The 14,192-nt window shown below is 35.3% G+C and overlaps 1 protein-coding gene across 3 annotated transcripts in view; it reads left to right on the forward strand.

Moving 5' to 3' along the window:
• The window catches only part of LOC150095390 (ER degradation-enhancing alpha-mannosidase-like protein 1), a 409,738-nt gene that overhangs the window by 265,469 nt on the left and 130,077 nt on the right, over positions 1-14,192 (forward strand). For all 3 annotated transcript variants that reach the window (XM_090410569.1, XM_090410568.1, XM_090410570.1), the window contains exon 9: positions 10,250-10,494. In XM_090410569.1, coding sequence (XP_090266695.1) covers positions 10,250-10,494 — 245 coding nt within the window. The remainder of the gene's footprint in view (positions 1-10,249; positions 10,495-14,192) is intronic.

The raw sequence follows: 14,192 nt of genomic DNA on the forward strand, positions 1-14,192 counted from the left end.
ATAATCTATACTACCAAAACTCTATGAAATCCATACTACTGAAAAATCTGTTTTTGCACTGCACATCAAATGGTTTCTCACTGCCATTTTAGCTTTATTTAGTGTAAGCTTTAGTTAAATAAAAATTGCACCAAACCTATCAACATTTTTCAGTAAACATTACTAGTCCTTGTATTGTTCTTCCATTTTGTCTTTTTTTATCATAGATGGCAATTACACTTTGCACTAAACTGATCAACAACCTCAACAAACACTATGCATTCATTCTCAAACTCCAATATATTTCGTCCAACATTACATGGACATCATCATGGAGATATACTGTTAACTACATTCAAAAGATGAATAAAAATGAGTCATAAATCATGCATGCATAATCATATGTAAATTGTGTCTTGTCACAGCTGAAGTATACGATATTACACTGTTAGAGTTCAAAGGAACAACTGTAGTAAGTTTTGTAGATTAGAAATAAATAAATAAAAATCATAATTATTAATTTAAAAAACAAACGAACTTATGAACAATTAATAGTGATCACTTCCCAAAACTGGGATATCAGCATACTTTCTGATCAGTGCAGGTTCTGACAATTTCTTGGCATTTCACATGTTTCAAGGAAAAGACAATCAAATTTGAACTTTCTGGAGTGAAGAAGATTTGTCTGGTTCCAAAGAACTCTGTGCCTAGTGTTAATAGCATGAGAAGCAAGACCAGACTCGTTGGATTCCAAAAATATAATATAGTCAATGTTGTTTAATTCTGATCAAGGCAGAGCAGCCTCGATACTTGATAGAAACCTGGTAAGGAAAGAGGTGGTATTGTATCCTTTGTTGATGGTAGGAAGGAAGACAGTTTTCTGAGCTGGTTTGAAGGATACATATAGATTGAATTTATGAAGAATCCTTGCTATTTGTTATGAGGTTCCTTTAACATATATTGCAGTCTAGAAGGATAATAATTATCAATAATTTTTTGAATGGTAATATGTTATATCTATTACATATCAAAATGCTTTTAATTTTCACAGTTCATCTAACAAAAGTGAATCAGAAGAGCAGATCATATGAGCTCTGTGTACAAGGCTCTTGGTAATAACCATTTTTTGTGATGAATGATGGTAGGAGGATGAGTGAAATCTGGTTCTTTGAAACCACATAAAACTTTTTAATTCTAAGTTCAAATTTGATTGTCTTTGAAACATATGAAGCACTAAGACATTGTATAAATCTGAAAGATCAGACTGTATGCCAATATCTAAGTTTTGGGAAGTGATCACTATTAATTCTTCATATATTCTTTTAAATTAATAATAATTATTTATTTTTTAATCTACACAACTTGTTCAGTTGTTCCTTTGAACCCTAATATTGTAATATCATATCCTTTCACTGCGACTAAGACATGCTAATATATGCATGCTTTACGATTTGTTATTTTGGTTCATCTTTTAAATGTAGTTAATGGTCTATCTTCTTGACAATGTCCACTTAACATTGGATGAAATATATTGGGAACTTTGAATAAATTCTACATAATTTATTTTACATGTGTATGCCATGAAACTTATTTTATTAAGCTATTAATTACAAATAAATACAATTTTTCTGAAATTCATACAGGTTTGCCAATGTTATAGAAAATGAAACTTTTCTTGGCTTGATCATTTCTATTGGCAGTCTTCCTCTGATACTATTATGGACTTTTTTCCTTTATCTTTACTGTTAATTTTTATAAATGATTGTATAATTTAAATTCATTTCTTTTCTGGGTATGACTGTTCATCACTACAACTACATTTCAACATAAACATGTACACATATTCACAGGAAAATAGTCTTACTTTGTGGTTAGTGATTTGGGCTAGTTCAGTATCCAGGTATTATTATTATTCAGGCCTCCATGGAGTCAAAAGACTCATCGTGAGATGTCCTTTCTAGGAAATACAAAGTCTATCATACCACCCCTTGAACACATTGACCGTTCTAGCTCTCATCATTCTATCAGGCAATGCATTTCATGGTTCAACCACCCTCCATGCAAAGAAACCACTCCTCACCCTCTTGCTCACAGCTTCTTTTTGTAACTTTTCTATTGTCCGCATTTCCCAAAAATGCATTAAATAAGTCTTTAATGTTTTGTGAAGTTAACCTTCTCTTTCTGTCCACACTTAGATTTTTGCATAAGTCTGGCTGTTTGGTTATTCTATAAAACGTTTCGCACACTTGCCTCAAATTTAACAAGTCTTGAATAAGTAAATAAGAAAACATTGGCATCAGAATTTCATCATCGAATTCTGTCAATGGCAGCATAGCTTTGGGATTCTTGAATACTTTTAACAGAAGAGTACTCGTCATTACTCCTTCCTGCTGTTCCACCAAGCAAAAGAGCTTCCCAGTGTCAACTCTGTAACCACCTCTTAACAGTTTAAAAGTCTCAATCATATCAAATCTCCTTCTTCTATCTACCAAACTCTGAAGTCTACATTCCCTCTACCGATCCTCATAACTAACATTGTACACTCCTGAAACCATCTTTGTTATCTGCCTCTGTACCCTTTCCCCTTTCAAATTATCACCTTAAAATCCTGGGGATCAAATTTGAGAACAAAAGTCTGAGTGTGGTCTGATCATGATCTTATACAATGGAATGATAACTCTTTTATCTCTGCAGGTCAGCGTCCTTCTCATTATTGCAGCAATCCTCTGTGTTACCTTCATCACCTTTGCAATATGTCCCCTGAATTTCAGGTTTCTATCAATCATCAACCCCAGATCTCTTGTCTCCCCTACTTCCTCCAGTACGACTCCTCCAATAGTGTATGAAGTGTCCCATCAATGTGTCCCAAACCTCAAAACCTTACATTTTGCTGCATTAAACCGCTACCCCCAATCATTTGCCCATATGTCTAGCTTATTCAAATCCTCTTGCAGGACTGCCACATCTGCACTATTACTGATAACCCTTCCCAGCTTCACATCATCCGCAAACAACCGAATATGCAATCCACTGACAATGTCATTGATATAAACGATATAGGTCCCAGTACTGGTCCCTGTGGGATCCCACAAGATCTTAACCTTCTGCCTCTTGAAACTGCCCCACCATACGCTACTCTCTGATACCTATCGGACAGCCAATCCTGAATGCAGTTGACCAACCTGACATCCAAACCCGTGATAAATATCAGCTTATCATGTGACACCTTGTCAAATGCCTTTGCTAAATTCAAGAAAATGGCAGTATATGCCTTTCCCTCATCAACTGCTTTTGTAACTTTATTATAAAAGTCTAGCATATTACTAAAACAAGCATGCCCTTCACAAATCCATGTTGACTCTCACAGATAACATTACCCTCATCTGCCCAATGTTGTATACGGTCCCTCACTAATTTCTCCAAGATCTTAACAACTACTGATGACACACAAACTGGCCTACAATTAGACACTTCCAGTTTGCTACTGCCCTTATGCAATGGCACTATCTTACCTTCCTTCCGTTCCCTGGGCACCTTTCCCGTAGCCAGACTTTCATTGAAAGGCCATGTAAAAGGAGCTGTCAGTTCTTTAGCACATTCTCTCAAAACTCCTGATGAAATACTATAAATAAAGTAAGTGAAATAAAGTAAGTTTGCAGGTCTCCTAAAAGATTACAGATAAAAATGGAAGATAGATATTGTGAAGGTGGCAAAATGCTCTGAATGCTATTGCAAGAACTTATCGAGGAAAGAGCACTAGAAAAGAAATTGGAGATCATAAAAGCAACATAAAAAATTGAAAAGAATGTTTTGGATATCTGGAGTAATCACTTTGAAAAATTCTTTATTTGTTCTTGCATGGCTATTTCTTGCATGTATTGCACATCAGGTGAGAACTCACTGACTGTATATTATTATTATTACAGAGGCATTACATAGGGAACACATTAATTTAGATTTCATATTTCATGAAAGGAAGAAAAATTAAAGTAAAAGTTAATGGAATTTATTCCAACATGCATCGAACTTGGACTGGAGTCCCACAAGGTTCTGTTTTAAGTCCACTCCTATTTCTAATCTATATGAACAATGTTCATCCTCAATAAATGACACAAAAAAATAGCATGCTATGCAGATGATATAGCAATCTGACACAGAAGCAATAATCCTCAGCAATCTGAAAAAATCCTAAATAATTCAATAAAAGGCTTAGAAAGATGGGCAAAGGAACTTAAATTACAGATATACCTGGAAAAAAATAAAACTGAGAAAAAATACACAACTACAACCCCCAAATCAAAATATATAATAACAAAATAGGAAAAACAGTCTCCAAAATACTTAGGCCTCATCCTAGATATCGAACTGAGATTTACAACTCATATTACAAATAAAGCTAATAAAATATGCAAATCAAAACCACAGCTAGCAAAATAGCTTCGAACTTCACTTGTGAATTAACAGCCATACAAGCAGCTCTCAACTTCTATCTCTCTAAACGAGTAAGAAACATTATGGAAGGAATAACCATCTACAGACACTCGAGGCATTAAAAAATGTTATGTTGGAGGTTTAATGGATTTTTTACAACACTCAAAAAGAATTAAATTAGAATTTAATACTCCTATATTTTGTCCTAGTCACTAGGACATCTACGGGGATTACAAAAACAATTAATGTAACATGCACACAAAAACTTACAATACTAAGCCCAACCACGTGGGTGACACTAAAGTCCTATCTAGGTGGAGCGCCCTCTAAGGGCGGTAGTAGGTGGCCTGGAATGTAAGGTGGGACCTCTGGTGATGAGTGTTTCCCAAATCTTCGGAAGCTTAATGCAACCGTATTTGTTAAGATTTGGTTGGTTTCTGAGAGCTGCTGCTGCTGTACGCAAGCTTACAGGAACATTCCTGTAAGCTTGCGTACTTTGGACAGACAGGCAGATCAGCATCCATCCGCCTGGAGGAACACAAGTCGTACATCGTTAAACACAACTATGGCCATTCAGGCTTGGCTGACCATGTTTTGGACACCACCCACAGAGTATCATGGAAGAAAACCACCATGCTCCACCACAGCAAATTCAAGAAAGAGAGACTTTTCTTAGAAGCAGCAGCAGCTCTCAGAAACCAACCAAATCTTAACAAATACGGTTGCATTAAGCTTCCGAAGATTTGGGAAACACTCATCACCAGAGGTCCCACCTTACATTCCAGGCTACCTACTACCGCCCTTAGAGGGCGCTCCACCTAGATAGGACTTTAGTGTCACCCACGTGGTTGGGCTTAGTATTGTAAGTTTTTGTGTGCATGTTACATTAATTGTTTTTGTAATCCCCGTAGATGTCCTAGTGACTAGGACAAAATATAGGAGTATTAAATTCTAATTTAATTCTTTTTAAGTGTTGTAAAAAATCCATTAAACCTCCAACATAATGTCCTCACAGCACTTAAGCCTCTACACAAGAAAGCGTTAAAAAATGGTAAAACAAAACTCACACAGGAACTTCATGAACAACTAACAACTTTAAATTTAAAAATAAGAACTGTACACTGCAGTGATTACCAGCCTATGTAAATATTGAAGGCAATGAGAGAGCAGACAGACTAGCCAAAGAAGCAAGATACTTACCTGAAAAATTACACCCACTATCACTAACTGTTGCTAATTCTGTCGCAAAAATAAGATTAGTAAAACAAACTATCAAGAAGAAGAATGAAATGAGTGAAATTAATGCAAATAGAGAAATAACCACACTCATCACCAGACTAAGTGAATAGGTACTTCAACTATTAATTACGGAACATTTTAAAGACACATGAAAATTCATCCGGACAGGATGAGAAAGCTATGAAATATTTAAGAACTGTCCAGGAGTTGAACTAACACCTGCCCATATCTATTATCCAGCAATTGCTGCTGTTCTACAGAAAATTGACAGTAACCCTATAGAAAAACTCTACTCCATCAAAGTTCAACAGATTGCCAAAGCAGTTCTACATTCCCCTGGTCATATCTAGAAGCTCTTCACAGACTCGGCAACAACATTTAGAAGCCACTTCATGGAGTGGATAGGCTCATTGTGGAAGGTGATAAACATTAAGCGAAACTATTCAATATTCATGCAATGTCTATCAAACTTTGCTTTGAACTCATTCACTGACATGGTCCACAACAGACTCTGACAACTCTCATTGCTTTCCAACCAAAAAATCTAGATCTAGCTATTCATTTCACTAGTTGGTTATCCAGTCCCATCTGTTTCAATTTAGCTATCAGCTTGTCGTGTGGCAGTCTATCAAAGGACTTTGAAAAATCCAATTATACCACTGTATATTGTAAATTGTGTACTGTATTAAATGCAACTCAGAGAATAATTGCAATTGAAACAAACCTTGACATAAGATATAATGAAGTCATTTTGCCTTTTTTTACAAGGCCTTGATAAGACCTCATGTGTGCAGGTCTGGTTTCTTGGTTTCCAGGGTGATCAATACAGTCGAGAAAATGCAAAGAAAAGTATCAAAAATGAAATCAGGATTGTGAATACTGATTATGAAGACCCATTGAGAATTTATAGGCTATAGACTCAAGCAAATAGGAGAAAGAGGGATGATATTATTGAGACTTTCAAACTCCTGAAAAGGTTATACAGAATTTCAGTAGATGAAATTTTTCATTTTATGGAGGATGGGGAAAAGATGTGAGGACATCCTTGGAAGTTGAGAACGAATGCTGTAAGGAATATTGGGGTGAGGGCTAGATTTTCTCTCATAGAGTTGTGTGTGATTGGAATGGATTGCCATTGTATGTTTCGTGTGCAAGTAGTGTGAATGAATTCAAGAACATGTATGACAGCTGGTGCAAATAGTATGGCCTTCCTTGATAAGTTCCCTGACTCCCTGGAGGTCTCTCTTAATAATAACAATAATAATACTAGTAGAATATGCATCACTCTAATGCAGTAAATTTGTCACCTTGTTGTAATATGTAAGCATATTGATAAGCATCTCCTCTAACAAACCCAACCATCATAGAGAATACTACTATTATCAACTCCAGCTCTGAATCTAGTCCTCATTGACTCTCTAACACCTTAACAACTCGAGACACACAGATTAGACACACTTTCACTAGGGTGAAATGCATTCATTAACTGCTCAATTTTTGCCTATGATTTGTAGTGTGAATCTTATCGCTGTCTTTGTTCAGCTGAACAATTTTTTTCCACTTTTCACTTCTTTGTGACTCATCCTATTGTAAGATTCATGTTAAACAGGTGTGCCAATGGTGCTGTTAGTTCCCTAGAGCATTCCTTCAAGATATATGGTGATAGTCCCTGGTGATAGGTCAAGTCCCTGCCACTTTTATTAACTTCAAGTTTACTTAATTATTCATATACGTCCTGCTCATTCATCATCATTTCCTCTTCCACCAGACCCTCTACACGTCAGCTTCTTATGATGTCACTTTCACTAGGGTGAAATGCATTCATAAACTGCTCATTGAATACTTCAACTATATCCTTTGCATCAGTTACCAATCTGCCATTGTCATCAGCTAATAACACCCTCCCATAGCCATTCTTTCTTCAACTAGTCACATATTGAATGAATGCACTAGGATTTTTCTTTGCTGAATTGGCTATTTTCTACTCATGTTTGCTGTCTTTACCAACTGGGTCACCTTCCCTGCTCTTTGTATTCTTCGTTCAAATGATTATTAGCAGCATTCATCTTCTGTTGTCTCCATTGTGCCAGGTTTCACACTTACTCTTCATTCATCTATTTTACTCCTGCCTTATTTAGCCTTTTCACTTTTGGAATTGCACTCAAACATTGTTGCTGTTAAATAGCCCTTGATCAATGCCCAAGAAGCATTTGTCTCCTTTCCACTCAACTCCTCTTATTAACCTTTCCCTCCTGTTAACTTTCCTTTTTATGTATTCAGAACTAGGTCAGAAGAGGTGGTAGAGAGAACACTTCTCCACATTCTCTATAGCATACTGTTTTTATTGGCCTGAGCAAGTACACAATAATACAAGTTGCTTAAAATATATAATCACTTACTTTTCTTGTTATTTGTATACTCTTTCTCTCTCTTGCCATATGCATTTATTTGCTTCCTTGTGCTTCATTTTGACAAAAACTTTATCAACAGTGAGTTTTGAGTATGTGATTTTATATATTTCTTTATGTTGCAATTTAAAGTAATGACTAATTATTGCCATTATTACAGGCTGCTGTTGGTAAACATTTCCACAACTCTGGGATTCATTTCCTAATTTTCCATTTAGTTTTCAATATAGCAAATACAATTCTAGTGAACTTATTACTATAATAACAAACAACTGAAATGTTTCTGCTCAAAACCCTCTACTACTATTACTACTATTCTGAAATTAATTCATTGTGATAAACTTTGCTATAATAAGCTATTCCTTTGGTTGTGATTTGACTATATGTGAAGTTCCCCCTCTACACACACACATGCACGTGATGCTTTCTCTTTATATCAGTCAGTCATTCTAATGACTGAAGAATTCCTTTGCTTTGTTAGTAGTACCTCAAAATCCATAAACATGAATAAACTACGTTGTTCAATTTTTAATTTTAAAATTTGGCTATGTTACTCTACCTCACATTTGATAAGTTCATCTTCTTGATTATAAGGAACAAGTAGACACAAGAATTAATAATAATTTATTCATGCAGATATTTCAGCCTGAATCTAGCAGGCTCGCATCAGGTGCAGAAACAATTCACAAGGTGGAGTATATACAGTAAAACCCCGAAGTTACGCGGTAGGTGGGACCAACAAAAAACGCGTAAGTCGAATTCGCATAACTCGGGGTATAATTTTGCATGTAATTTATATATACAAACATACAATTGGGTCCAAAGGTTTACAAAAACACCTATATTTTTTAAGAAATATAATCATAATTGTAGTTTTTCGTACATAAAAAAAAGAAAGTTATTTCGATGTCGATGGTTTTATAAAATCTAATAGATTTGTCTGACGGCATAATGTCTTTTCTTGTCATGCAAAATTTCTTCATAGCAAGCTAATGATTTTTTTATTCCTTGCCTTGTGGCTACAATTCATTCCTTGTTAGAATCTATGTCCTCCAAAATCTGTAAACCTTTCTTTTATGATTGTTCTTACTGTGGATTCCTGTAGATTGAACTTCTTTGCTAGCTCACAAATTTTCATTCCGCCTTCAAAATCCTTAATAATGTTTCCAAAGTTAATGTTTTTCTTTTCTTGCTAGCTGTAGAAGAATCGGACTTACTTCATTTGGATGACATTATTATTTTTTATATGATAAAATTTTTATCAAGAACATAACATTAAACAATTGCAAGGTTTGTAGACTATAAAAATCGTGTATGAATGGAGACCATGCGAAATACATCAGTGCTTGTTCACAGCATGTGCGACACTGGCGAATGTGGCCGGCACCTGAAAGATACGACTGGTGGTGAGGCATGAAGCGGGACGGGAATACGTACATATAAGAAACCGCATAACTCCAGATTCGTGTAAGGCGGGGTATGATTGTACAATGAATTGTTGTCTTTTACAGAGATGAGCCCATTGCTAGAGTGAAATGATACCATACAACAAATGGAAATGAATGAAATTAAACTAATATAATAAAATTAAAAATAAAGGAAATGAGAAAAAATTAAAATAAAAAAAACTAAAAAAAAAAATTAATAAAAGGGATGAAGTTGCTGCATACCATTTATCAGGATAAAACTCCCAAATTTTTGCTATGGATGGGTTGTTTAGATTTAAACTTGAGCAGTGTAGTAGACCCTATCCTCTGGATAGGGTCTACTTCAAGCTCTGCCAAGCCATAATTTGAACATCTTCCGCATCCCTCCTTTCTCCATGCTGCATAATTAATTATTTATTAAAAATTTATTTTCATAAATTAAATATGCCAAGAAATTATATTCTTGGTTTCATCCTTTAACCAAGTGTAAGCAAACAAAGTTTTCACGTGAAGTAACTTCACGACTGAGCTACTTGTATATAGAGGCTAATGACTTCACAACAATTGCCTTAGTGTCCCATAATGCAACATATCCTTACAAACAGTATAATGCTATACATTATAGGAAGGGCCACTACCCAGACCAGAATAGAATTGACCTTTATTATGCTTAATGTCTTATCTGTGCTGCATTGACCATGCATTTTTAAGCAACAAATTAAATGGCACAGGATATACAATAATTTTATAATTTTATTGATCTAGGTACTGACTGGAGATATTGAGGAAGCAATTTGTGCCCATGCTCTCTATTATTCTATCTGGAAAAGGTTTGGAGTTCTTCCAGAACGCTTCAATTGGCAAAAAATAAGTCCAGACTTGCCTTTTTATCCACTTCGTCCAGAGTTAATAGAATCAACATATCTTTTATACCAAGCTACAAAAAATCCTTTTTATCTACATGTAGGCAGAGATATTCTTATAAGTTTGAACAACTATACAAAAACAGAGTAAGAAATTAGTTATTTTTGTTGCACTGAATAATTTTTTGTCGAATGTTAACTATTTAAGATTTTTTGAACCTAATTTAAAAATATGAATGTTAAATGAAATGTCTATTGTAAATTCAGTATTTCTGTTATTCTTTCATTTTCTGTCATTTGAAAGCATTAATAACTGTATAGATTATTTATAGAGAACAGAGTTCATTATGTAGAAAATCTTCAGTAATTTATTGAAAAATATATTTATTAGTATATTTATATTTATTACCAGAAATAATAAAAATCAATAATGAGGAAATTAAACAAGTAGATCATTACATATACTTAGGACAACAGATATCAATGGAGCAAAATATCATGGACAAAAAAAGCACACAATGTTTGGGTGGAAAGCATTTGGAAAATTATATTCAATATTCAAAAGCCAACTACCATTATGCTTGAAGAGAAAAGTTTTTAACCACTGTATTCTTCCTATATTAAAATATGGTTGTGAAACGTGGACACTAAATGCAAAGGAAATTCAGAAATTAAGAACAACACAATTTAGTATGGAAAGAAGTATGCTTGGTATCACAAGACTGGATCACAAAAGAAATGTGTGGATAAGAAACCAAACCAAAGTCTCTGACATCATAGGAAGAGTGAAATATCTGAAGTGGTAATGGGCTGGGCATATTGCTCGAAGACAAGATCAACGATGGACAAAAGAAGTAATGGATTGGATTCCACGAGAGAAAAAATGACCACAATGCCGACCTAAATCACGGTGGATTGATGATATCATCAGATTTGCACTAGTGATATGGGAAAGGCGAGCCATGGACAGACAGTTTTGGAGTAATCTTGGAAAGGCCTTCATCCAGCAATGGATTGACAATGGCTGAGAATGATGATATTTATGAATAAATTACCGTAGTAAATGGATTGTTTGCTTAACCTTTTCACTGCTAAGCTTCAGTTATCTTGAGCAGTTTAAAAATGGTGTCCTTGTTGAGTTTGAGTATTCTTTTCAACATTTTTTAAATGCACTTTTGCATTTAAAAAATGTTCTCCAAAACAACTTTTATACATTTGAATTTTGCCGAAACATGGAGAAATATATATTTCTCCACTTGCCTGCAAAGTTAAGTATTTCTGAACTGTAATTTGATCTGTTAAACTCAAGCAGTTCTCTATCTTCATCTGCTGTGTGGCAGAAAATGTTTCTTCTTTTGCATATAGCAGGAGAAATTTCCTGGTTTGGTCACATGGTTTGAGTATTCTTTTCACTGTTAAGTTTTTTTCGTTGTCTTCCCAAGGATTGTAAAAATAGTAGGAAATGTACGTGTTGACCATAATAAAATAAATAAATAAATAAAAAATAATAATGAAATGATTGCATGAATCAGTAAAGAAAGATGGTTTTCTTTCTTTACTGATCAATCACCAATAATTATTGCACATTTTGTCATAGAATTACAATAACACGTGCAGTTGACAACTCAGACATGAGTAGTTCGAATGAATGTAAAGCCTTCAAGTAGGAATAACTTCCAGCACAACAATTCTAAATTCTCAAACACTGTATAAAGGAAAGACAGAAAAAAAACACATAGTTTGCATATTTTCAACTGACTATAGTGGCATGTGGGTCACCTATTGACCAACCCCATGATTCAAAGGGTGATACTTCTCAATACTGCTATTTCCAGCAGCAATTTGAAATCCCCAGAAGATATTGTGATGTGTGTCTGACAAATGGATGTAGAGAGTATTTATCCTCCAGTTTCAGAAAATAGCATGTAATGGCTAAATTTTGAAAGTAGGATGTAGTTGACACAATATTCAATACTGTCTAAAAATGTTTAGCAAGATTTGCAATTAAACTTGTGTCACGGCTGTGGTTAAACTTGAATTGAAAAAAAAATAAAATAATAGCCTAAAGTTTTATAACTAGAACAAAATTAATTTCACATAACAGATAAAAACATTAGCTTGCAAGTGATTCGATCAAACAATGCTAGTCGTTGCTGTGATGTTTTGTGGCATAAAGCATGCCATGTTCCAGTTCCATTGTTTTAGATTTTTGATGAAGGCACACCAAACTTGTTGTAGGATTAAACCTTGGCTTTTGTTAAGTGTGTGGGGATAAGGAGCATTACTGAGGCTTCTTTAAATTTTCTGTAAAACATTTATGATCAATATAGAACATCTATCCTTTACATGTACAGATATGCATACCTCTCCAGATCATCCTGTCTGGCCTACATAGCAAATACCACAGGAGCAATGAATTTTATATACTATACTCTGTTTTTTATGGGCAGTGTGGAGGTTTTGGTGGGTATAAGAACCTCAATCTTATACATTGGGAAAGAAGCCACTTTAACATTGTAATTAAATTGGGTGACAAACAATATCAAACAGGAACTGCAGTTGAAAAAGAAATTATGGAAGAGATATAAGGAGAGGGATGGAGGGCAAATACATGAAGAATATAAGATGCAGCCCAGTAGAGTGACCAGTATGGTGAAGAAGACAAAACTGGGATATGGGAACAGATTGGCACTAAGATCTAGAGAAAATCCTAGGAAATTTTTTAGCTATGAGGACAGTAGGAGGAGAAATGATGGTGGAAGAATGACATTGTGGGATAAAAATGGGAATACAGTGACTGATGCAGAGGACATAATGGAATTGTTCAATGAGCACTTTATTGGAGTATTTCATCCTGGAGAATGTTTTAATACTAGAGGGATAGGGCAGGTTCATGGTTTAGAGGTGCAAGAGCAGAGGGTGTTCCAAATACTGAGTACTCTAGATACCAGTAAAGCTGTGGGACTGGATGGTATTTCACCACAAGTTTTGAGAGAATGTGCTAGGGAACTGACAGTGCCTTTGACCTGGCTTTTCAATGAAAGTCTGGCTGTGGGAAAGGTGCCCATGGAATGGAAGGAAGGTAAGATAGTTCCATTGCATAAGGGCAGTAGCAGACTGGAAGTGTCTAATTATAGGCCAGTTTGTGTGTCATCAGTAGTTGTTAAGGCCTTGAAGAAATTAGTGAGGGACTATATACAGCATTGGGCAGATGAGGGTAATGTTATCTGTGAGAATCAACATGGATTTGTTAAGGGGCGCTCTTGCTTAGTAATGTGATTATTGCCTTTTATAATAACGTGACAAGAGCAGTTGATGAGGGAAAGGGATGTACTGCCATTTTTTTGGATTTTGCAAAGGCGTTTGACAGGGCGCGACATGATAAGCTGATATTTAAGTTGCAGCACATGGGTTTGGATGATGTCAGGTTGGTCAAACGGATTCAGGATTGGCTGTCTGATAGGTATCAGAGAGTTGTGTATGGTAGGGCAATATCAAGGAAGCAGAAGGTTATAAGTGGGGTTCCACAGGGCTCAGTACTAGGACCTCTATTGTTCAATCTTTATATCAATGATATTGTCAATGGATTTCAAGGGGATATTCAGTTGTTTGTGGATGATGTGAAGCTGGGAAGCGTTATCAATAATTGTGCAGATGTGGCAGTCCTGCAAGAGGATTTGAATAAACTAGACAGATGGGCAAATGAATGGGGGTGTCGATTTAATGCAGTAAAATGTAAAGTCTTGAAGTTTGGGATCCATCAATCAGAGGATGCATATTCGATTAGAGGAGCTATACTGGAGGAAGTAGGGGTGATGAGAGATCTGGGTGTAATGATTGATAGA

Source organism: Typopeltis vanoorti, chromosome 20 (assembly GCF_054136105.1).
Source record: "Typopeltis vanoorti isolate ZY-2024b chromosome 20, IOZ_Tvanoo_1.0, whole genome shotgun sequence".
NCBI lineage: Eukaryota > Metazoa > Arthropoda > Arachnida > Uropygi > Thelyphonidae > Typopeltis > Typopeltis vanoorti.